This window comes from Neofelis nebulosa, chromosome 3 (assembly GCF_028018385.1).
Source record: "Neofelis nebulosa isolate mNeoNeb1 chromosome 3, mNeoNeb1.pri, whole genome shotgun sequence".
Taxonomy (NCBI): domain Eukaryota; kingdom Metazoa; phylum Chordata; class Mammalia; order Carnivora; family Felidae; genus Neofelis; species Neofelis nebulosa.
This window is the reverse complement of record NC_080784.1, coordinates 66,102,008-66,127,389: the sequence shown is the minus strand read 5'-3', so window position 1 is coordinate 66,127,389 and position 25,382 is coordinate 66,102,008. Positions and strand designations below refer to the sequence as shown.

Here is a 25,382-nt window from a genome sequence, read left to right as displayed (position 1 = left end):
AGTTTATTTATTTATTTTGAAAGATAGCACAAACAGTGGAAGAACAGAAAGGGAGAGAGAGAATCCTCCCCACTGTTAGCGTGGAGCGCGATGGGGTCCTTGAACTCACACATGGTGAAATCACGACCTGAGAGGAAGTCAGTCCCTGGCTTAACTGACTGAGCTACCCAGGCGCCCCACTTTGAGTAATTTTTAATATAAAACTAATTTGCTTACATTGGTTATAAAACTAAATTTGTGACACAGAGCTCTTCTAGCAGGTGAGGGTCATTGTGTGTCATCAGAAAAACAAAAATACGACATAATATCCCTTTTCATGCTGCCATGGTAACTATCTTGATTCTTGAGCAATAGTATTTAGCATTGACTCCATATCAAAATCATGACATAGGGAACAACAACAACAAAACAATGCCCTGGTTCCATCCCAAATTGAGTAATTTGAATGTGTGGGAATAGAGTCTGGGAAGCTGTATATTTTTAAATGCACCTGTTGATGCTAATGTTTAGTCTTAGTTAAGAACAGATAAACTGCAAATAGACTTTAACACTAGTGGTTCTTAATATTGGTTTTAGTTTAGAATCATCTGGAGAGTTTTTTAAAAATCTCATGTCCAGGCTGCATTTCAAACAAATTAAGTCAGAATTTCTGGGTGATAGGTAGAGATATCAGTAATCTTAAAAGCTCCCCAGATCATTTCAATACTCAACTAGGTTGTAAACAACTAATTCAGGGCAGTCTTGCTACTCTTCATATATCTCTTACATTATATCTCAGCTAAACATTTTATTTATTTATTTATTTATTTATTTATTTATTTATTTATTTTTGTTTTTAAATGTTTATTTTGAGAGAGACAGAGAGCACGAGCAGGGGAGGGGCAGAGAGAGGGAGATACAGACTCCAAAGCAGCCTCCAGGCTCTGAGATGTCAGCACAGTGCCCTACAAGGGACTTGAACTCACAAACCGTGAGACCATCATCTGAATTGAAGTCGGATGCTAACGGACTGAGCCACCCAGGCGCCCTTCTCAGATAAACACTTTAAATATTATTTGCCATTTGAACTAATTCTATCATTTAAAAATTTTAAGGATACATATTAGAGTAAACCATATAGTATGACATTAACTAGATCTTAAGATCTGCTGAAGGAATGCTGGAGTTGGAAAAGTCCTTAAGGTCATCTTGGATTCATCACTCCCCATGCTCTTTGCAAATTAGTGTTTGTTTATCTTTTTTAGACAAATAAAGGAAGAGAAAATAAAAACAGCTTTGATTAGGGCTGAGAGCAATATGGGAATTAGAGACAAAAAGTTTTCACAGCATCATAACAGCACACTGCTAAGGTCAGACAGGAAAGCAATTAATACAAACAACGGTAGCTCACCATTATTTTGGTTGAGGAGAGCTCTAATAAATCCAAAGAATTGGTAAACAACATAACATAAAAATGGTCTACGAGGCAGCGCTCACACAAAGAAAACATGAGAGATTTAGGAACTACTCAACATTTTTTTTTCAAGTTCCTCAATGTTTCCATTCATTTAACAATATTGCACAACTATTTCTCAAAGTATTAAATAGAAAGTTATTAACATTAGTATAGGTCAGTTTTGTTAAGAAAAGAATGTGGTTTTGGAGATTTAATACCGTAGATGGTGAATTTCCCCTTGTTATTCAGTGAGGTTGTGTGGATTTTTATACAACATAGAAAATAATATTTTATAAATTATCTGTAAAATGTTTTAAAGGATTGTGAGATTTTTTTAAAAGGAAGTCTGGAAAGTTATATATAAATTAATATTTTCTTTAAGCATTATAATCTTTCAAAATATATTTTAAAATATACAACTGAAAATAGCAATATAAGTAGAAAGTATGAACAATTTGATTATGCAAAATCACCCAATGTGGCTGTGAACACAATTTAGTCAAATAAAGCAAAGCAATGATACCACATTCTCTTTTCTCCATTTAGAAGCGGCTATTACTGACAAAAGTTCTGCCAAAAAATTTTAAGCCAACATGTTAAAAATTCAGTTGTCTTGGAAAAATTCCATCACTCATTTTAGAGGTCATTTTGGAAGACAGTCAAAAGTCTTCTGAAATAGGAAGAAATTATTTATTAATTTTGGCTTATTCACACAAAGTAGAGCTTGGCAAACCCAAGTGCCTCATGGGCCAGGAGGTACCGTGAATAGTACATGAATGTTGGATATAAAGTAAGAAGATTGGAGTGGTTTATGACAAACTGGGGAATATAAGCCCACCTGAAGGCACTGAAATTTGAAAAAAAAATTGTGAACGTTTTGTTGGACAAAAAAACCACGGAAACCGAAAAAATGTATCTTCAGGCTGCAGGTTTTGACCCCTGATTCCAAGTATGTTAAACGTAAATAAAATGTATCATTTTACATTTGTTTAAATTTTCTGCTATGACTCTTTTCTCATGGTATGGAAAAATATTTGTTGTAGTGTGCACTTCAAATGAAGAGAAAGCCTAGGAGGATCACTCATACAAATAGCTATGGAGGGAAAGTTAAAATAGCAGGAACTGGTAAGTAGAATTTCTACCAGCCTGCGGTAGAGAAAATAAAACAAATATAGTGATTACTTCGGAGCTCCACAGTGATTTGTGAAAATACACATTCTTGTTGCGTTGAGAGTGAGTTATTTATTATTTAGAGGTTAGAAACATTGATGTTTCACTGATATCTTATCTGAACTGTTGAATTTTGTCAAAATGGAATTATATAAAAGAAAGGCACACATGCTGACTTCATCTTTTTTCTTCCATTGTTTGAATCTGGTTAGTTTAGAGGCTGACTACCAGAGCAAGTGAGGAAAAGTTACTTGTGTTAAGGCAATAAGATTCTTGGTGCTCTCCCTGCTTGAATTATTCTTTTGAAAATAATGGTTGGTGGTATTTTTGCCTATGATGCTTTTCCCATAGTGTATAGAGTTCTTATTTGGGGGAGGAGGGAGAAGGCAATAACATAGTTAGGAAAGTAAATCCTAACCTTACTGGGGTAATCATTTCACATTATATACCGCGTATTAAATTATTACATTGTATACCTTAAACTTATACAATTTTGTCAATTATATCTCAGTAAAGTTAAGGGGAAAAATAAAGAGCTTCTCTGCTAAGTCTATTATCGCTGTCTTTTTAATCTGTTTTTGTGACTGATTTTTTTTTTCTGTTCTGCTTTTTGAAATAGCTAACAATTCATTATTTTTAAATGGTGGACATTATTTTGCAGGGCTAGATTTTACTTTGTTAACGTCTTTCAAAGAGTGTTGGAGTTTGTTCTATCAGGAAGCCTGGTAATCTTAAGAATTTTAAGTTTGTTAAGGCAGATCGATACAGAATATGCTTCACTCTGGTGTTAGTTTATTTCCCACAAAAGCCTAGCCTCTCTGGGGGTTCTCCACTGAATGCCCTGAGTGCCAACATGGACTCCCCACCTCAGTTGGTCAAGACTCAGATGTATCTCAGCCTTATGTGAGCTCTGGGAACTATTTGATTTATTGCTCTCAAGTTGTCACTTTCCTGGCATTTTGGAAATCTACCTTATGCAAAGATATACCTTTGAAGATGGCTGGAGGTCTTTCTCCAGGCATTTTCCTTCTTGTTAGCATACTCCCTCCAAAATTCTAGCCAATTCAGCCCTCTGGAGCTCCAGTCTCTCTTCCCTTACCTCCACAAATTGCCTTGCTCTGTGTAAGATAGCCTTCCCTGCAACACTGTCTGGAAAGGGCCTTCAAGAAGATGATATGGTTCACTCGTTTCTCTTCTTTAGGGATGACAGTTCTGGACTGTTTTCCAGTCTACGCAAGTTTGTATAGTTTGTCTAGTTTGCTAGTTGTTTATGGCTGGAGGGTAAGTCTCACTCCACTTACCTGTTCGTAGCCTCTGGCTGGTATTTTATATGCCCCTTGTATGGGGCAGATAATCTCCAGATAACTATAGCCCAGACTGCACCACTCTCTATTACAGCGACATTACCACTCTGACCCCAGAAGACTTTGGAGTTTAAGATTCCTACCCAGAGGTGGGGACAGGAGGCTTAGAGGAAGGATTTGGAAAAGGAGTGTCTGGGAGTGTCTAGTGTCAATCACCAGCATGTGGGAAGACTCTAAGTTCAAGAACTCTGAAGGACAGGGTACCTTGGGGTCTTTACAGCTCCAGGATTTATCTTACCTGTGGCTAACAGATGTTGGGTGATGCTTGGGTATGCAAAGCAAGGAGGCTCTAAATGGCTAAAAATCTCTCTTTCGGGAACCATGTGTCATACAATTGGATGCATTAAAATTTGAGTTTGGCACCATCAGGCTTTTGAGTTACCAGGTCCCAGCCTGCTGTAAAGGTAAAAACAAAAAGGCCCTTTATACAGGGGCCATCTTTAAACCATTTACATAACAACTAACTCCCTTTTGAAAGACATTTTATAATTTCTCTCCAGCAAACATTGTCACAAACAGGTCAAGAGAAAAATTACATCATATGTAACAAAAGGCTAATTTTGCTAATATAATCAGTACTTCTAAAAATAAGTAGGATTAAATCATAAAATAGCATAGGCCTACTCCTAAATCAACCCTGAAAAACAGCAGAAACAGGAAGGAATTGGCAGTTGGAAGTAAAATCACAACTGTGAAAAACCTCACGGAGGATGGGAACTAGCAAGTGATGAGGTGGGAGGCGGGCAGAGAACACAGCAGTCGCCCGTGAAGAGGACATCTGTGGCAGCTGGGGGAGGATCTGGAGAGCTTGTAATTTTAGCTCCTGTCTCTCTTACTTCACCTTCTAATGTGGAACATCACTGGCCTCCCGACAGTGTGAGGCACTGGCAGAGAAGACAGAGCCCAGCTAATGTAAGGAGCTGATGAAAGCGGGTGCAGGAACGCCAATGCCTTCGCACCTTCACACCTCCTGTGCTCCTGTCAGCAAAGGTTCTGCTGTCCCTGGAACTCTCTCTTCTGAGATTTGACCGTCCTTGTTCTCAAATTTTCCAAGAAGGACACATTTAAGAATATGCCTTTCAGCACTTCCCCAATACACATTACAGGATAGGAGAGCTGATTCCATCAGTGAAATGTGATGCCACAGGTTCAAGAAAAAGACATACCTGAGGAGTACAGGTGCTAGAAAAGAATTTTAAAAATAATTAAATTTGGGGCGCTTGGGTGGCTCAGTAGGTTAAGCGTCCAACTTTGGCTTAGGCCATGATCTCAAGGCTCCTGAGTTCGAGCCGCGTGTCGGGCTCTGTGCTGACAGCTGAGAGCCTGGAGCCTGCTTCAGATTCTGTGTCTCCTTCTCTCTCTGCCCCTCACCCACTCGTTCTCTCTCTCTCTAAAGAATAAGTAAACATCAAAAAAATTTAAAAAAATTAAATTGAACAACACATGCCACATTAAGCACAGTAATTGGATCGGATGAACCAATACTTTTAAATGACCACAATATATACTCAAAAGAGTTGAGGAAGAATATGGTGACAAATCAAAAGGATAAGAAATTACTTTAAAAATTATACACACACACACACACACACACACACGTTAGATACATTATATATGATATATTTTAAAAATAAGAGTTGAAATGAAGAGGTCAGTAGATGGACTAAATAGCAGGATGATTATAGCAAAGAACAAAATAGTAAACTGAAAGACCAAATTAGGAACTCACCCAGGGGCAACAGAAATTAATAAAGAAATAGAAGATAGAAAAGAAGGCTAAAGGATCTGGAGAATATCAATATTCAGATAACACATCCCAAAAGGAAATTGAAAGGGCCATAGAGTACCAAGATATACAAAGAAATACCAATACCTTGATACACTATAGTGAAATTGCAGAGCAAAGTCAACAAAAATTATTAAAAGATCCCATACAGAAAAGAAAGCCACTCACAAAGGAACAAAAATTAGACCAACATGAGACTTGTTAACAGTAATAATGGATTCAAGAGATGATGGAGTAATATATTTATGCTTAAAATGTCTTTTAACTCCTCTTACAGTGAAAGTATAGCTTACAAACATACATGTGGATGAAACATAAATGTGACACGTAAAGAAAAATTATAAAGCAAACATCAAGATAACCACCACTGAGGGTACGAAACATCACTGGCCACTTATGAGAGTATCTATGAAAACTGGAATGTAGCTCATTTTGTCTGTTTTTTGATTTTGTAAATGGAATTTTACTGTATGCATCATTTTATCTTTATTTTTTATACTATGATTAAACACTTATCCATGTTTAAGCATAGTTGTAATTTGTTCATTTCATTTGCAATATGGAATTTACCACTGTCTACTTTTCTGTCCTTTTGTTAATGAACAATTAAGTTTTTTTTTTTTTCCAGTTTGGGCTATTATGAGCAATACTGCTATGAAAAGTTTGTATATATATCCTGAGATATGTATGCCAGAGTTCCTAGTACATGCATTTGGGAATGACAATGCTGGATTAGAGGAGGTACACATTTCAACTTTTTAGCTACTGCCAAAGGGGTTTTCCAAAATGGTTAAACAAAGCTTTCTCTTGAGATCAGGAATAAGACAATGATGCCCACTATCGCTAGTACTAATCCACATTTTTATCAGGTTAAGGAAGTGCTGTTCTATCCCCATTTGTATACAGTTATAAAATCTAAAACATCTGAGCCTTTAGTTTTAACGTGGGAAGTTATGTGAGTAAGCATTTTTAAAAATGATAATGGGACTATTCACGTTTTTTATTCCTCTGCATCCATTTTGATAGGTTATATCTTTTTTCTAAGAATATGTCCATTTTATTTAAGATTTTTGGTCATAATATCCTCTTATGCTCGCATGATCTGAAGTAATGTTACCTTGTTTTAATTCTGATATTGGTTAATTATATCGTTTCTAATTATTTTTGAGTAATCCTGCAGGAATGGATCAAATTTATTAGTCTTTTTTAACTTTTTAAAAATGTTTTATTTATTTTTGAGAGAGAGAGATACAGAGCATGAACAGGCAAGGAACAGAGAGGGAGGGAGGCACAGATGCCAAAGCAGGCTTCAGGCTCTGAGCTGTCAGCACAGATCCCAATGCAGGGCTCGAACCCACGAACCATGAGATCATGACCCGAGCCAAATTCGGACGCTTAGCCAACTGAGCCACCCAGGTGCCCCTCAATTTTATTATTCTTTAAAAGGAAACAAATTTTGATCTTTCTGATCTCAACTATGTATATATATATTAATAATTTCTGCTCATTATTCTATTTTAGCTTCTGACTTGATTTTCTTTTGTTGTTCCTTTTCTGGCCTCTTGATATGGATTAGTTAATTAATTTTCAGCCTTTCTTCTCTAATATTCTTACTGAGGCTCTACTACTTATAGTAAAAGAGCTAATAACTGCTTTAGATGTATCTCACAAATTTGGTTACATAGTATTTTTGTTATTGTTCGGCCCAAAACATTTTCTTTTTTTTTTTTTTTTTTTTAAGTTTATTTATTTTGGGAGAGAGAGAGAGAGAGAGAGAGAGCAAGCAGGGGACGATTGGAGAGACAGGTTGAGAGAATCCCGAGTAGGCTCTACTCTCAGCTTATAGCCCGATGCTGGGCTCCATCTCACGACCACGAGATGACAACCTAAACTGATACCAAGAGTTGGATGCTTAACCGACTGAGCCTTCCAAGAGCCCCATACCCCAAATATTTTCTAATATCCATTATGATTTCTTCTTTAACATAAAATTTATTTGGAAGTATACATCTTAATTTCTGAATGTATGGGAATTGCTATCTTCTTATTAATTTCTAGTTTAATTGCATGGTGGTTAGAGAACACATTCTGTAGGACTTCAGTCCTTTCAAATTTGTTTACACTTGTCTTTGGCCCAATATATGATCATTTTGATAACTATTTAATATCTGTTTGAAAACATATGTGTTCTTACAAGCACTGGAAGCAGTATTCTGAACAGATCTATTAGTTCAAATTGTGTTGTGGTCAAGTTTTTCAAATCATTGTTAATATTTTATCATCTTGTTCAATTAATATTTGAAAAAGGTAATTTCCCAATAAGGCAATTCATTTTTCTACTACTCCTTGAAATTTTATCAGTTTTTCCATTACATACTTGGGGCTATAGTACCAAGTAAATATAAACTTACAATGGAAACTTTTTATCATTAAGAAGTGACCTCTAACTACAATAATATTTTTTTCTATTTTGTATGACATTAATATATCTATACTAGCATTCTTTTAGTATTTAATTAGCATATGTCCTTCCATTTTTGATTTTTAATTGTTCTGTTTCCTGATATTTTAGATATATCTCTTAAAAACAGGACATGGTCGTATGTTTTAAATCCAATATGAAATATTTATTTTTTCATTGGGAGAAGTTAGTCCATAGTTATTGTTATATGGATTTACATCGACCACCATATTTTTGGTTTCTATTTTCCCTATGGTTTAATGTTTCTTTTTCCCCTTTTTTCCTTGCTTTGAATTGTCTGAATATTTTTTAATCATTCCATTTATTTTCTCTACTTTTTTTGTATCCGATTCAAAGTTATATATCCTGATTCTATTGTGTTAGTGGCCTTTTTCTATTATTTTAGTGGTTGCTGTAGAAATTATACATGTGTTCTTATTGTATCACTATCTAGTAGTAGTCATTATTTAACCCTTACACACACACACACACACACACACACACACTTACACATCTCTCAGTATATTTGTTAAAGCACAGGAAATTTTCCCTAAAGATGCCTCTAAACTATCTACAGTGGTTATTGGGTGGTGGGAATATTGAATTGGAGGGAAGATATGGAGAGATTCATTCTGCTTAGCACAGTGGTATATATACACATTATGACCAAATGTTAGTCATCATTGTTCTTTTTCATAAAGTTTATGTACTATTTGAGAGAGAGAAGAAGAGAGAGCACATGAGTGGGGCAGGGGCAGAGAGAGAGGGAGAGAGAATTCCAAGCAGGGTCCAGGCTGTCAGTGTGGAGCCTGACAGCGAACTTGATCCCATGAACTGTGACATCATGACCTGAGTGAAAATCAAAAGTTGGAGGCTTAACCAACTGAGCCACCCAGGTGCCCCAGTTATTGTTGTTATTTTTAGCCTTTGTATAGCTCACTTTTGCATTTGCTACAGAATATTTTGGATGTGATGTCTTGCCCATAATCAGTATTATTTAGAGGTTGAGTCTGAATACGGAAAAAAATAAGTCTTTTATTTTCAAAACCCAAATTAAAATGAAAAAAAAAATCTCAGGATATATGGTTTGTTGAGTTGTTGACAATTTGAAATTTAGTGAAGGGGTAGGATCAGGTATAGATTATGTGATCAATAAACAATTAGTAACAGGTGAAAGAGCCAGAGTAAGAACTGAACGCTTATTGGATTGGCAGTAACATAGATCTCAGGAAGCTGACTGGCACTGGGCTGGACTCAGGGAATGGGGTAGAGAGGGTATAAGTTGTATCATAGGAAATGGTTAGTGCACAGAAATAAACTATAAATGATTTGGATTAACTGGAGTCATCAATAGATTATTGTCTCCATAGCATATATTGCAAGGGTGACCTTCATGGTGTAGATTCACACAAAATGCACTTTCACGCACTTAAAAGCCATATGAAAATGCCTTGTCGCTAGATTCATAGATCCTCTGGTTACAAATTCTTGCTTATAATTTAATCTATATATTTTTAAATGGATATATTTGTTGATCAAATACATACATCTACACTCATGTATCTAGGCACACCCAACTTCACCTTGCCTGTGGCTTCTTCCCACGCTTAGTCTTCTCTTTTCATTCAAGTTACAAGATTCTCTCCTTGACCAAAGTCTACTCAGGCTCTTCAAACTCTTTTTCATCTAGGCTTGGAATTTTAGATTTCCTGCTCTCTGCATTGTCCAGTTTTAGCAAGAAAGTCAGTCTAGCCAGAATCCCCAGTCCTCCATATCTGATTAACCTTGATATCTATATCTAATCAGGCTCCTGATCCTCCACCATCTTCCAGGTGATGTCTGATCACCCTGCAGTCACTACAAATAATCTTGGAAGGTTGGTTTAGCCAGAATGCCCCCTTACCCCTGATGTTTCCTCTTACTAATTCTGCATCCACTAACCCTCTCACCCTGCTCCTTGGCTATAAATTCCCATTTGACCAAGCTGTATCCCCAAGCCTCTTGAATAATTATTTTTCTTTAGTATCAGTCTCTGCTCAACTCCCATTTTCAAAAGAGGATTTCAGAGACCATCACGTGTAAAACAGCTCTCCTGCTACCCCACCATCTTCATTTTCTTCGGGGTAATTATGCCATTTGAGATAATAATAATTGTATATATTGATGAATGAATAATTAGCTAATTTACTAACACATTGCACGGAAATACGAGCTGAGTGAGAGCAGGAATATTGACGGGAAGTATTCCTAAAGCCTGGCACACAGTAGACAAGTATTTGTTGAATGTCTACAATCTGTGGAGTCCTGACAAAATACACGTAAAAGAAAGACCCTTACACATTGTGAGAAGAAAACAGAAAAACTAGGTTGGAAGGAGCCTTGGATATGTGGAAAGGTCCCTTAATGGGTGAACAAAGACTCAGTGGGGGAAAAGGCTTGCTCAAGGTAACTTAGGTGGGCAGAGGGCCTTTTGCCACACTAGGACAAGTGCCATCTCCTAACAGTTTAATCGGGAGGCAGCCAACCTCAGTGGCTGAGTTCCTCAGTGAGGAACCTCCAAGAGAAGAGACTCTTTCGACGGGGCTGTTTAGGTGGTGGCGGGGGGTGGGGGTGTACATCAGGTTAGATGATGTCTGAGATCCAGGGCCTGCAGCTTCCAGCATTGGCGAGCCCAGCTCAAATGCCAGGCCTCACACTGGGCGCCGGACCAGGTTTCCCCGCCCGCCCCAAACTCCCTCCCACTGCTCCTCGCAAACACTCGGGCCGGCTGTCGGCGGGTCCAGGGCTGAAAAGTCCAACACGGGATAAAAAGACTTGGTGTTGGTTCCCGGGGAAGTTTTAGAGAACCGTACTTACCCCTCCCTTTCCGGTCGGTTCCGCCCCAGTCTTCTCCGGCAACCACGTGTGTTTAAGCTGGAGTTTTTCTCTGAGCTGCTGCGACTGTTGGTGAGGTTTCCCGGGTCTGGGCTGCGGAGGTTCTCCGGGGCCGTGAGGACGTCACCATGGTGGGCCCCCTCCCGCTCCCCTGAACCCGCTTGGCTCTCTGGAAGACTCCCGTCAGGCAGGCGGGAGGGAAGGGGGCAATCTTGGAAAACCGGGAGAGGGGAAGTGGCTAAGTGGTTTTATTACCCAGTACACCCGGGTAGGGGGTGCTGGGCTGGGCAGCCCCGAGGCAGGTGCCCAGCCCAGGGTCTGGGCTTTAAAGTTTAACTTCTGGGTTCCGAAGTGTTCATAGAGCGCCCTGCTCCCTCGAGGAAAGGGAAAAGACTCACGTTTACACATTTTCTTGCCAAAATGTGGGGGGCGGGAGCATGGATGGGGGGGGAAGGTAAGCAAAACTTGAGAAAGTGTTGCCTCCACACACTTGTGCCACCTCTTGCTGGTCTAGACTGTTTAGTTAGGCTCAATCTCCTCTTCTTGGCGTCCGTTCGCGCCCTTGAGTGACGTCCTTGCTCCGCAAATCCTGTTTCCATCCCCCGCCCCGTGCCCCCCTGCACCCGTACCCCCTCCCCCGTCCCACCAGGAATCTCGAACTGTTCTGTTGTTTTTACTAAAAATTGAGTAGATGCAAAAAAATGTTCACATTAACATAGTGAAGTATAAAGATTAGCAATATAAGAAACTCTGGTTTATTCATTATCTAGTTTAAGAAATAAAACTTCTGAAAGTCTGTATGTTTCTTTTACTTGAACCTGTAACCAACCTTCCGGAGCCCCTCGGGTAAACGGTATTTAAATTTTGTATTTATAATTCCCTTTTGTTTATTGTTACCACTTAACGTTCGTTGTATTCCAAAACTGTTGTTTCTTCTTGCCTTTTCTTTTTTAACTTCTGTTCAGTAGAGTAATTCTTGAATAGGAAAATGCTTTATAAATATGCCTTTTTGACCAGTTTTTAATAAAAACAACAGCATAAAAAAGTTTATAATCTGATGAAAAGTTAGGATACTCTTGCCACAATGTCTTGTCCTGTGTTCTTTTTTTCATTGTATGCATGTCATTTTTGTCTTTCACATCTGTATGGTTTATTTGCTTTAGATTATACACGTTTGTATTGGCATAAATTTAGTCTTTTCGCCTCTGTGCACCAACTCTTTATAATTTTCTTTCATAGCCTTTCCATTTCAGAGTGGAATGTTAAAGCACTGATGATATGATGGTGTGTGAGTGATTGGGGGTTGGTTGGCTTTTGAGTATAGTTGTCCTTGACGCTGAGAATTTCAGTTTTATCAGGCTGTATGGTAGGAGGATACTGCCTTGTCATATGAATCAAAAGAATGGCATATAAATCTGCTTTCATGGGCATATTCCCTGCCTTTCATTTTTCTGGTATATCACCAGTGGCTGTGCTGTGTCCTTTCTTGAGTTTAAAGTCAGCTTGGCATTGGAGGTTTTCCCTCTTTAAAGAAAATTTGTTTTAATGTTTTATTAGTTTTTGAGAGAGAGTGCAGGTGGGGGAGGGGCAGGGAAGACACAGAATCCAAAGCAGGCTCCAGGCTCTGAGCTGTCCTCGCAGAACCCAACATAGGGCTGGAACCCGTGAACCGTGAGATCATGACCTGAACCCAAGGTGGTCGCTTAACCAACTGAGCTAACTAGGCGCCCCTCCATCTTTTTATATCAGTTACTCTAAACTTCTTTCAGTACAGCTTGGAATGTGGGTTATGGAGTACCAGATGACTGAGTTTGGCACTTGTCTTTGCTGAATTTTGATCTTGGCGAAATTACTTAACCCTTCTAGGTCTCAGTTGCCGCATCTATTAAATTGGAATAATCATAGTAACTACTTCATAGGAATTGTTGTGAAAATTAAATGTAAGCCACTTAGCCCAATGTCTGGCACTTAGTAAATGTAGTTGTTATAATTAACTTTAGTAATAGTAGTAAATGATAGCAGTAGAGCTTGTAGTCCACTTTGGTACTTTGTTCATTTTTTTCTTATTTTGAACCTGTCCTGGAGCTTTACAAATTCGTATCTTTTTCTTATGTCAAAACTTAGTTCAACTAACATAAACAGTCTTTTTCAACTAATTGATCCCACACAACACTTCTTTTTTTTTTTTTTTTAACGTTTATTTATTTTTTTGAGACAGAGAGAGACAGAGCATGAATGGGGGAGGGTCAGAGAGAGGGAGACACAGAATCTGAAACAGGCTCCAGGCTCTGAGCTGTCAGCACAGAGCCCGACGCGGGGCTCGAACTCATGGACCGCGAGATCATGACCTGAGCCGAAGTCGGCCGCTTAACCGACTGAGCCACCCAGGCGCCCCATACAACACTTCTTAATTCTGCATTTTAAAAAAGTTTTAGCATACTAAAAGTTACTAGTTTGGCGTATACTATACAGAAGACACTCATAGGTATATTCCTTTTTATATAAACTTGTTATAAAGTTTAAAAGTGTGCTTGTTTTTCTCCCTAGCTAGATTATAAAACATTTAAAAGTATGCTGTTATCCTCCTTGATTTATCTTTACATATTACTGTGGGCCTTAACTGTTAATGACTACGTACATATTCCTTAACGACACGAATTGTGTACTTTTGGACTCACCTATAAATGTAAGCTGTAGCAACAAATAAGCTTACTAAATCTTGGTAACTTTTTTTTTTCCAGGTGCATTGAGATATAATTGATTTATAACATTGTATAAGTTTAAGATGTACAGTGTTATGATTTGATATATATTGTGAAATAACTACCACAATAAATTTTGTTAACATATCACATAGCTACAACTTTGAAGATTTACTCTTTAAGCAACTTTCAAGTGCGCAATACAGTATTGTTAGAGATAGTAACCATGCTGTATGTTTGATCTCAAGAACTTACTCATCTTGTAACTGGAAGTTTATACCTATTGACCACCTTCAGACATTTCCCCCAATCTCAGCCCCTGGCAACCACCAATGTACTTTCTGTTTCTATGAGGTTTGTTTTTTTTGGATTCCACATATATGTAAGATCATACAGTATTTGTCTTTTTCTCCCTGACTTAGCTGTCAGCATAGTGCTTTGAAGTTTCACAAATGGCAGGATATTGTCACAAATGGCAGGATTTCCTTTTTATGGCTGATTGATAATTCCATTGTATGTGTATATGTACATATATACATACATATGTACATACATTTTCATATGTATGTATACATTTTCTTCATTCATTTGCTGACAGACTTAGGTTGTTCCAGTGGCTTGGCTATGATAAATAAGGCTGCAGTCAATAGAGGTGCAGATACCTCTTCAAAATAGTGATTTAATTTCCTTGGATATATACCCAAAAGTAGGATTGCTGGATCATACGGTAGTTGTATTTTTAATTTTTTGAGGAGACTCTCTGCTATTTTCTATAGTGGCTGTATCTGTTTTCATTCCTACCAACAGTGTGCAAGTTTTCCCTTTTCTCCACATCTTTTCCACCACTTATTATCTCTTGTCTTTTTGATAACAACCGTTCTAACACATGTGGAATGATATTTTATTGGGGTTTTGATGTCCATTTCCCTGATGATTAGTGACGTTGAGCACTTTTTCAAGTCCCTGTTGGCCATTTGTGTATCTTTGGAAAAACGTTCTTTGCCCATTTTTAAATCTGATTGTGGGGTTTTCTTTTTCCTACTGAATTATATGAATTTACTTATTTTTTCTTTTAAAGTTTACTTATTTATTTTGAGAGAGACGGAGAGAGAGTGTGTGTACACCAGGAAGGGGCAGAGAGAGAGAGGGAGAGAGAGAATCCCAAGCAAGCTCCATGCTGTCAGTGCAGAGCCTGATGATGGGCTCGATCCTGTGAACTGTGAGATCATGACGTGAGGCGAAATCAAGAGTTGGGCCCTTAATGGACTGAGTCACCCAGGTGCCCCTGTATGAGTTTCATATATATTTTGGATATTAACTTCTTATCAGATACAGTTTACAAATATTTTCTCCCATACTGTAGGTTTCCTTTTAATTTTGTTGATCATTTCTGTTTCTGTGCCTTTTAGTTTGATGTAGTCCCTTTTGTTTATTTTTGCTTTTGTTGATTGAGCTTTCATGTCAGACACAAAAAATATTGCCAAGTTCACTGTCAAGGAGCTTTCCCCCTGTGTTTCCTTGTAGGAGTTACATGGTTTCAGGCATTACATTTAAATGTTTAATCCATTTTGGGGCACCTGGATGGCTCAGTCAGTTGAGCATCTGACTTTGATCTCTTGTTTCATGAGTTTTTTGAGCCCCGCATCATGCTTGCTGCTGTCAGCCTGTCAGTGAAGAGCCCGCTTCAGACCCTCTGTCCCCCTCTCTTTGCCCGTCCCCCACTTGCACTCTCCCAAAAAATAAATTTAAAAAAATGTAATCTATTTTGAGTTAATTTTTTTGAGTAGTGTAATGTAGGGGTTCCATTTCTTTCTTTTGCATGTGAATATACAGTTTTCACAACACCATTTGTTGGAGACTGTCTTTTTGCCCTTGAGTACTCTTGGCCATATATGCATAAGTATATTTCTGTACTCTCAGTTCTGTTCCATTGGTGTATGTGTCTGTTTATATGCCTAAATCTTAAAGAGATTACTTGCTAGTGAAAACTTGCTCCTGAAAATTAGTAAAAGTAACAAAAAATGTTAATGAACCTGTTTCTTTTTGGAACAGTATTACATATGCATGGTTTAAAAAAATCAGACAGCAGTGGGGCTCCAGGGTGACTGAGTCAGTTAAGCATCTGACTCTTAATTTCTGCTCAGGTCATGATCTAACGGTTTGTGAGTTCAAGCCCCACGTCAGGCTCTGTGCTGACGTGTGGAACCTGCTTGGGAATCTCTCTCCCCCCTTCTCTCAAAGTAAATAAACTTAAAAAAAATTGTTGTCCTTGAAAAGTGTATTAAGTTTTTATTACTGCTGTGAAAAATTAATACAAATTTAATGGCTTAAAACAATGCAGATTCATTTATTGTTAAATTTCTGGAATCAGAAGTCCAAAAGTGAGTCTTATTTTTCTGCTAAAATCAAGGTGTTGATAGGACTTTCTTCAAGAGGCTGTAGTGAAGAATCTGTTTCCTTGCTTTTTCCAGTTTTTAGAGGTCACCTACATTCCTTGGTTCTTGGCTCCTTCCTTCATCTTCAAAGCCATCAGTGTCACAACTTAACCTGCTTCTCCAAGAAAGGCCACAACCCCTTCTCTTGATAATGATTCTTCCTCCTTCCTAGAAGGGCCCTTGTTTATAGGGAATCAGGGATAAATTCCCTCTCTCAAGATCTTTGATGACGTTTTCAAAGTCCCTTTTGTCATATATGGTAAATTATTTGCAAGTCTGTGGATGAGGGCATTAACATCTTTGGGAGGGAGATCATTATTCTTCCTCCTGCGAAAAGTAAGTCTTCTTGCAACTCTTGTTATCTAATGCTTCAGTTCACTTGCGGAATGCCTGTTACCATTTTCTTAGATACCCATTCAGACATTTTATATACATGCACCAGCATATGTATATGTCTCTACTCCTCCTTTTTATATGAATACTATATTAGACACAGTCTTATGCCCCTTGCTTGTTTTGTCTTACTCAACTTTTGGAGACCTGTGTAAGTACATATAGTTCTCCCTCTTGCTTTTTATAGCTGATAACCCATTGTTTGCTTTTATCTAATTTTCTTAACCAGGTCTCTGATGGACACTTAACCTGTTTCCATTCTTTCTTTTCCTACTACAAACACTGCTGAATTGATTATTCTTGTTTTTGCTACATGTGTAGATATGTACCTCTAGACTAAATTAATAGAAATAGAATGTCTTGGTCAAAAGACACGTGCAAGTTTTAATAATGATAAGAACTATCAAGTTGCACTCCAGGGGGAGAATACTTACTTATTTATGAGACTGCTTATTTATGAGACCACTAACTCACCCACATCCTCACTAATGCAGTGCTAAGAAATTTAAAACATCCAGTCTTATACGTTAAAAATTCTATTTCATTAAAGTTTTAATTTACATTTCTTTTAAGGTAGACCACATATCCTTTCAAAACTTTAATAACATTTGTATTTATCTTTCTGTGACTTGTTTGTGTTCTTTTTTCCTGTTTTTATTTGTGTTGTTGATCTTTTTCTTAATGATTTTGTAAATGCCCATTACCTTGTAGGTTCTCATCAAATACATGTATTTCATCTGAGCTTAGATCTAGGCTGTTTTCTCCTCTTACTCTTTTACTGAGGGAATCTTACTATCTCCAGTGGCTTAAAGTGCCACCTATATCCCCAAGTCATTCCAAATTTGTATCTTTAGCCGAGATCTTTTTTTCCTAAGTGCCAGACTTGTATTTATCTCTCCTGTACTCAGCTGTCTCCTGGGCCTCTTGAACTAATTAACAGTGAATTCTTGATGCCCCTTGTCTCCACGTTCCATTCCTATCTTAACGGTAAACGGTAATTCTGACCATGTTGTTGCTTATGTTGCAAACCTGGGAAGGCATACTTAACTCTTCCTTTTCCCTCGCCCTCCATATTCGAGTCCTGTATCATTGTGCCTCAAGATACATTTCTTCAAACCTTGTGTTTTTTTTTTTTTTCATACCCTCACTGTCACCATGTTTAGGCTACTCGACTGTCAGCTCTTCTTAATGACTACAACACTACCAGTGGTAGTCTTACTCCTTTATCTCATTCCAAACTATTCTTCATACAAGCAACTTGTGTCAGCTTTAAAAAAAAAAAAAAAAATGTCTCAAGTTACTTCTTTAGGGAGGCTTTTCCTGATGTTCAAAAATTAGGTCCACTTTTTATATGGTTTCACTCAGGATCTCCTACTTCCTGATCATGTTTTGGACTTAACTGAAGTATATAGTTATTCATGAGATAGCTAGATTGTAAGCTCCATGAGGGCAAGTTGTGTCTGTTTTTGATCCTGGAACCTTAGTTCCTATCCTAGTACATGGTAATATATGCTCAGGGATTTTTAAAAAAATTAATCTAGTACAAGGTAGAAGTGTAAAGAGTAGTAGCAGGGAATGTGGGAGAAAAGGTTAATTCTGACTAGATGTTTGTGAGTGGTGGTAGGTATGGCTTTAGTCTTATACTTTTTGTTTTAAGTATTTGTATGCCTTTATGTACCCTAAGTGTGTTTGGTGGAATGATCATTTTTCTAGGTTTCTAGTTACACTGAACAGTCTAAATGGCATTTCTGTCTCTAGTTGAGCTTGGATTCTATGATAACATAAAAGAAGTTGAGCTTGATGATAGAATTTTGCATGAAAGAAATTGAAGTCTGTGTTAGAGAATTATTAAGATATTCTTTTTTTTTTAATTTTTTTTTTTTTAACGTTTTATTTATTTTTGAGACAGGGAGAGACAGAGCATGAACAGGGAAGGGTCAGAGAGAGGGAGACACAGAATCCGAAACAGGCTCCAGGCTCTGAGCTGTCAGCACAGAGCCCGACGCGGGGCTTGAACTCACGGAGCGTGAGATCATGACCTGAGCTGAAGTCGGATGCTCAACCGACTGAGCCACCCAGGCGCCCCGAGAATTATTAAGATATTCTTAATGTTAAGGAAAGTATTGTTTGGGGCTATTAAAAATTATTTTTATATGAGATAATTCACACTTTTAAGGACTATTTTTCATGTTTTTAATTCACAGTAGTTTAATGTACATTGGGTGCTCAGCATATGTTTACTTGGGGCAACATCCTACTTTTTTTTCTTTTACTTTCAAAGTATTATTTTCAAACTGATAGGATGCATTTACAGTCTTTAAGAAGCCACTGTTGAGAAGATAAAACACAAATATAAATGATTTTGTAAATGTTAAATGACTGGTAAGTGCAGTATGATACTAGGTGCTGCTATGTGGCAAATGCTACCAAAAGAGGAACGCTCTAAGGTCCAAATGATTATTCTTGGGTCGTTTCAAGGAGGAAGTAAACTTGAATTCGAAATGGTCCTTGGGAATTGGGTGGGTTTAGAAAGGATTATGTGCAGAATCACTTAAGTTCCTACTGGAAGCCATAACCAGTTGTCCGTCATTGGGGTCATGTTTATCTGTAAAGCAAGGAAAGTGCACTGAATTTCTTCATGGTAGGTTTACTAATCAACAAAGCAGCTTTTCTTAGTTAAGTCTTCTCATTTTCATCTTGTCACTGGTATTGAAGGACTTAGTATATCATATTCTATAATTTATTTTGATATAGGTGTCTAGTTACACTGAGTAATCTAAATGGCATTTTCTGCCTCTAGTTAGCTTGAATTCTATGATGACTTTGATGGTCTTTTAGGAAAAGTTCCTTTTTATATATTTTTCTTTATTTTTTGAAAGAGAGAGTGCACACCTGCTCAAGCGGGTTAGGGGCAGAGGAAGAGAGAGGGAGAGAATCTCAAGCAGGCTCCACACAGGGCTCAGTCTCATGACTGTGAGATCATGACCTGTGCTGAAATCAAGAGTCAGACACTTAATCGAGTGAGCCACCCAGGTGCCCCATCCTTTTTGTTATTTATGATTTTAACAGGAATATTTGAAGCTTATTGCCTCTGAAATACTTCTTTCTGTTTCTGTGTTTGAATAAACTATGTGTTTTCTTCTGTTACCAATTATGAATCCAAAGATTAATTTAGAATGAATTTTCTTAAGTAATCACCAAAGATTGTAGGAAGGAGACACTTTTGATAACTAATTTTATGACTGGCATATTTTTGTGGTGCCAGAAACTTTAAAGTAAGCATAGTTAGAGGCTCCTGGGTGGCTCAGTTGGTTAAATGTCTGACTTCAGTCAGATCATGTTCTCACGGTTTGTGGGATTGAGCCCAGCATCAGGCTCTCTGCTGTCAGCACAGATTCTGCTTTGGATCCTCTGTCTCCCTTTCTCTCTGCTTCTCTCTCTCAAAAAAACAAACAGACACACAAAAATAAGCATAGTTATTCAAAACAGTGCCTTAGTTATGCTTATGAAAAGAAATACTATTTTGCTGTATCTTTCAAAGTTAAAACATAACTGTTAATCTTCTGTAGCAAATACACCTTAAACTCTTTCCTCCACCCCCAGATTTGTTTTTTGTTTACATTGTGTACTAGTCTATGAATCATCAGATGCTTTACAAATAAATTTGGAGAACCTCCAAAGGTTAGAGATTAATTGCTTTTTAGTTAAGGGATATTTAGTTTGAATAGACTGTTTAATAGATTAACATTTTGTTGATAGGGTTTTATTTCAGTTTTTCCCTGTTGAATATTTCTTTTTTATACTAATATATTGAAAAATACGAAAATCTTTTAAAATTGAACAAGCTATATTGTACATATTTCTGTGCCTTATACATTCATATCCTGCCTTGAGGCAACCTTTTCATGAATAATAGAAGGAATTGCAAACTACAGGTGAATCAGAATATAAGTTCAATTTTTGTGTCTTCTTTGTACTAAGTCTTAGAGGTTCTTTAACTGGGACTTCTAAAGCTCTGAGGACATATTCATACTCCAAGGATATCAAATCATTTCTTGTTCTAAAGAAAGTTTTTTATTAAATCTTTAAAGGAAGTTTTTTTTATAGAATTGGACATATTGCTGAAACGGTGTTAACACACAGCTCTGTAACTTTAGTTAAGTTTTAGCAGCCTCAGAGCAAATCTTTGACATGACAGTTGGTTTCCATCAGAGCAAGCCTGGTGAGAGAGCAAAAGAGAGAATAGGCCAGATGGAAGCCAGAGTCCTTACAAAACCTAATCTCACGATTGATAGATCATCCATTTGCCAAATGTTATTCATTAAGTGAGTCACGAGGTCCACACTCTAGTGGGTGGAGATTACTCCTGGGCATGATATCAGGAGGTGGAATTCATTGGGAGACATCCCAGAGGCAACCTACCATGAGTTCTGACATGTTTTTTATTGGTTCGTGTGTGTAAAGCTCATGTACAAAAAATCCTTACCACACCTTTTTTGTACTCCCACCCCCACCCCACATATATATGCAGAGAGTAAAACAAAAGAATGCACGTGCAGGCATACCTTAGAGATACTGCAGGTTCAGTTCCAGACTGTCCGAGTAAAACGGATGTAATAATAAAGCGAGTCAAATGATTTTTTTTGGTTTGCCAGTACATAGAAAAGTTATATTTACACTATACTGTCTATTAAGTGTGTAGTAGCATACGTCTAAGAAAGTGTAAATACCTTAATTACAAAAATACTTTATTGCTAAAAAATGCTAACCATCATCTGACCTTTCAGCAAATTTTTTTTTTTTTTTTTTTTTTTTTTTGCTAGTGGGGTTTTTGCTTCAATCAGGCTGCTGACTTATCAGGCTAGAACTTGCTGAAGGTTGGGGTGGCTGTGACAATTTCTTAACATAAGACAATAATGAAGTTTGCTACATCAATTGACTCTTCCTTTCATGAACATTTTCTCTGTAGTGTGCAGTGCTGTTTGATAGCGTTTTACCCGCAGTAGAACTTTTTCAGAATTGTAGTCAGTCATCCCGTACCCTGCCACTGCTTTATCAACTAAGTTGGTGTAATATTCTGAATCCTTTGCTGCCATATCAACAGTCTTCACAGTGTCTTTACCAAAAGTAGATTCCATCTCTCTTTGTTCGTCTGTAAGGAGCAGCTTACCCGTTCAAGTTTTATTATGAGATTGCAGCAATTCAGTCATATCTTGAGGTTCCGCTTCTAATTCTGTTCTCTTGCTGTTTCCACCACATCTGCACTTGCTTCCACTGAAGTCTTGAACCCCTTGAAGTCGTTCAAGAGGGTTGGAATCCACTTCTTCCAAATTCCTATTCATGTTATATTTTGACCTCTTCCCATGAATCATGAATGTTCTTCATGGTATCTAGAATGGTGAATCCTTTTCTGAAGGCTTTCAGTATTTTGCCCAGATTCATCAGAGGAATCACTATGGCAGTTATAGCCTTATAAAATGTATTTCTTAAATAATTAGACTTGAATGTCAAAATCACTCCATGATTCATGAGCCATAGAATGGATGCTGTGTTAGCAGGCATGAAAACAACAATCTCATTGTCTCCATCAGAGCTCTTGGGCAACCAGGTGCGTTGTCAATGAGCAGCCATTTTTAAATTAATCTTTTTTTCTTAGGAATAGGTCTCAACCTTGGGCTTAAAATATTCAGTAAACCATGTCGTAAACAGACGTGCTATCAACCAAACTTCATGGTTCCATTTATAAAGCATAGGCAGAGTAGAGGGCCCATAATTCTTAAGGGCCCTAGGATTTTGGAAATGGTAACTGAGCATTGACTTCAGCTTAAAGTTACCAGCTGCATTAACTCCTAACAAGAGAGGCAGTCTGTCTTTTGAAGCTTTGAGGCCAGGCATTGACTTCTTTCTAGCTGTGAAAGTCCTAGATGGCATCTTCCAGTAGAGGGCTGCTTTGTGTACATTAAAAGTCTACACAAATTTTGTTTAGCGTAGCCACCTTCATTAATTATCTTACCTAGATCTTCTGGATAACTGCTGCAGGTTCTACATCACTTGCTGCTTTACTTCACACTTTAATGTTATGGAGATAGCTTCTTTCCTTAAACCTCATGAACCAACCTTTGCCAATTTAAACTTTTCTTCCCCAGCTTCCTCACCTCTCTCGGCCTTCGTAGAATTGAAGAGAGGTGGGACTTTCTCCGGATTTGGCTTTGGCTTTGGCTCTGGCTCTGGCTCAAGGAAATGTGGCTGGTTTGATCTCTCCAGACCACTGAAAACTTTCTGTTTCTCAGCATTAAGGCTGTTTTGCTTTATTATCATTTGTGTGCTCACTGGAGTAGCACTTTTAACTTCCTTCAAAAACTTTTCCTTTGCATTCACAACTTGGCTAACTGGCACAAGAGGCCTAGGTTTTTGGCCTGTCTCAGCTTTGGACACACCTTCTCCACCAAGCTTAATTGTTTCTAGCTTTTGATTTAAAGTGGGAGATGTATGACTTTTCCTTTCACGTGAACACTTAGCAGCCATTGTGGGGTTAGTCATTGGCCTAATTTCTATATTGTTGTGTCTCAGGAAATAGACCTGAAGAGAAGGAGAAAGATAGGGGAATGGTTGGTGAGTGAGAACAGTCAGAACACACACAATTCATGTTTGCTCTTTTATATAGGCATATTCATGGTGCCCCAAAACAATTACAAGAGTAACTTTAAAGATTACTGATCACAGATCACCATAACAAATATGATGCTAAAGTTTGAAATATTGCAAGAATTACCGAAATTGTGACATAGAGACATGAAGTGAGTAAATGCTGATAGAAAAATGTCAATAATAGACTTGCTTAATTCATGCAAGTTTGCCACAAACCTTCAGTTTGTAAACAAATCAAAACCCTCACAATATCTGTGAAGCACAATAAAATGAAACATGTTTGTACTGTTTTATGATGGTTTCACCTTACTCTCCTATACCTGTAACAACCTTCCCATGCCATTCTGGGTTTCACAGTTGGAGCTGTCTTCGCTACTTAGGTTTATCAAGAAGTGAGCAGTAAATATTTGTTGTGTATTTCAGTATTTGTTGAAGGAGAGAATACATGTGTGAATGAGGAATTGGTGGTCATTTTAGTTAATTCTGCAAAAAGTTTTAGTAGTGAAAACTTTGAGTTGTAATTTATGAAAGAACAGAGAGGAAAAGATTTTGCAGGCAGAGGTAACAAGTGCAGCTTCCAAAAGTTAGGAAACAGCAAGGTGTATTCTGGGAATGGGGGAGAAGTTCAGTAAGAATGGGGTGAAGGATGTTTTGAAGAATGAGAAATAATGCTGGAGAATTAGGGTGGGGGTAGATTGTTTTCCACATTAAGGTCTTGGGACCTAACTGTGAGTTTGTTAGCAGGGGGAGGGACTTTACTAGATTAATGTTATAGAAAAATAAGCTGTATGACTTCCATGAAAAAAGAACTAGCAGTGAGAATCTGAAGGCCACCCTAATCATGAAAGATCACGAGGCTGATTTAAGGCAATGACAATAGTTCTGAAGAGAAGATTCTAGGAACACTTGACCTTTTCCAGGCTTCGGTATATTAGAGACTGTCAACTGTCCCCAAATAGGCTCTTTTTCTATTGTAATCATGTTTTTTGTTTTTTGTTTTTTGTTTTTTGTTTTTCCTTCCTGAGAATAACAACTATATTTACTACTCACCTTTATATAACCCACCAATTAAATTTTGGTCAGTGGGGTATAAACAGAAGGCTGCAGCTTCCGAGATCTTGCTCTTAAAGGAAAGGGATATGCCTTTTGATTTTCTTTTCTACTTTTCACTGTCTGGAATTTAGACTTGGTATTAAGTCATCTTGAACTGTGTGGATATATAGGGGCCTAAGGATAGTAGATAACAAAATGGAAGGAGCCTGGATCTCTGAGGACTTTGTGGAGCGGAGTCTCCAGTTCCTACTTTTTACATGAGAGAACCAAACTTTGTTGGGTTACGGACACCATTATTATTTTGGGCTTCTGTTGTTATAGGAAGCCAACTCCAAAATGGTAACAGGTGTGATAAGATGGAGAATTATGTGGGAATAAAGAATTACTGGCATGTCTAGTTCAGTGGACTGAATGAATTGTGACCTAGTTAAACTGGCATAAGGTTTGAATGGGAAAGTAATTTGTTCTTTTTGATGTGCTGGTTTTGAGATGGCTTCTATTATTTCCTCTCTTCTTCTTTTTCTATGAATCCAACTTTGATTTTGCTTGATTCAGTGCCCACTTTGTTCCATGAACAACTTCTACAGTCAGCCTCCCATGAACATCTTATGTTCCTTCTACCTCCTTAACTTTCTTAACTGTAACACACGTGTTTAACTGTTTCTCCTCACTATCTGGATTTTCTTACATACTTTGAAGATGGAACAGTTGAGGAGCTGGGTTTATTGACACTTTCAGCACCTTTTTTTATAGTCTTTCTGGCTTACAATACTTCTGTTATATTACTTTCAAAAAATTTTTTTTGGACAGAAATCACTTATATATCGGACTATGTATGTAATATGTTTTCCTACATTGTAGCCTAAAGCCCTAAAGGGAAAACTTGTAGGACGGGAAAAAAAGGTCATCCATCCATATAGTAGAAAAGCAGCTCAAATTACAAGAGAAGCCCACAAACAAGAAAAAAAGGAAAAGTAAGTATCTTTTTATCATTTATATTATGCATTGGTGTAAAGCTCATTTATACTTTTATCTTTCATCAATATTCCCTTGTTCTTTCT

General features: G+C 37.6%; 1 protein-coding gene and 1 long non-coding RNA gene across 4 annotated transcripts in view; one reads left to right on the top strand and one right to left on the bottom strand.

Annotated features, from left to right (window-relative positions):
• LOC131506906 (uncharacterized) overlaps positions 1–11,157 on the bottom strand; it is a 55,096-nt gene extending 43,939 nt beyond the window's left edge. Inside the window, exon 1 of the long non-coding RNA XR_009259215.1 lies at positions 11,073–11,157. This is a non-coding gene — a long non-coding RNA (uncharacterized LOC131506906). The remainder of the gene's footprint in view (positions 1–11,072) is intronic.
• Positions 11,094–25,382, top strand: part of TMA16 (translation machinery associated 16 homolog) — an 86,761-nt gene continuing 72,472 nt past the window's right edge. For 2 of the 3 annotated variants that reach the window (XM_058720987.1, XM_058720986.1), the window contains exons 1-2: positions 11,094–11,221; positions 25,183–25,295. In XM_058720987.1, coding sequence (XP_058576970.1) covers positions 11,219–11,221; positions 25,183–25,295 — 116 coding nt within the window. In that variant the 5' untranslated portion in view covers positions 11,094–11,218. The remainder of the gene's footprint in view (positions 11,222–25,182; positions 25,296–25,382) is intronic. The other variant, XM_058720985.1, reaches the window with a different exon arrangement.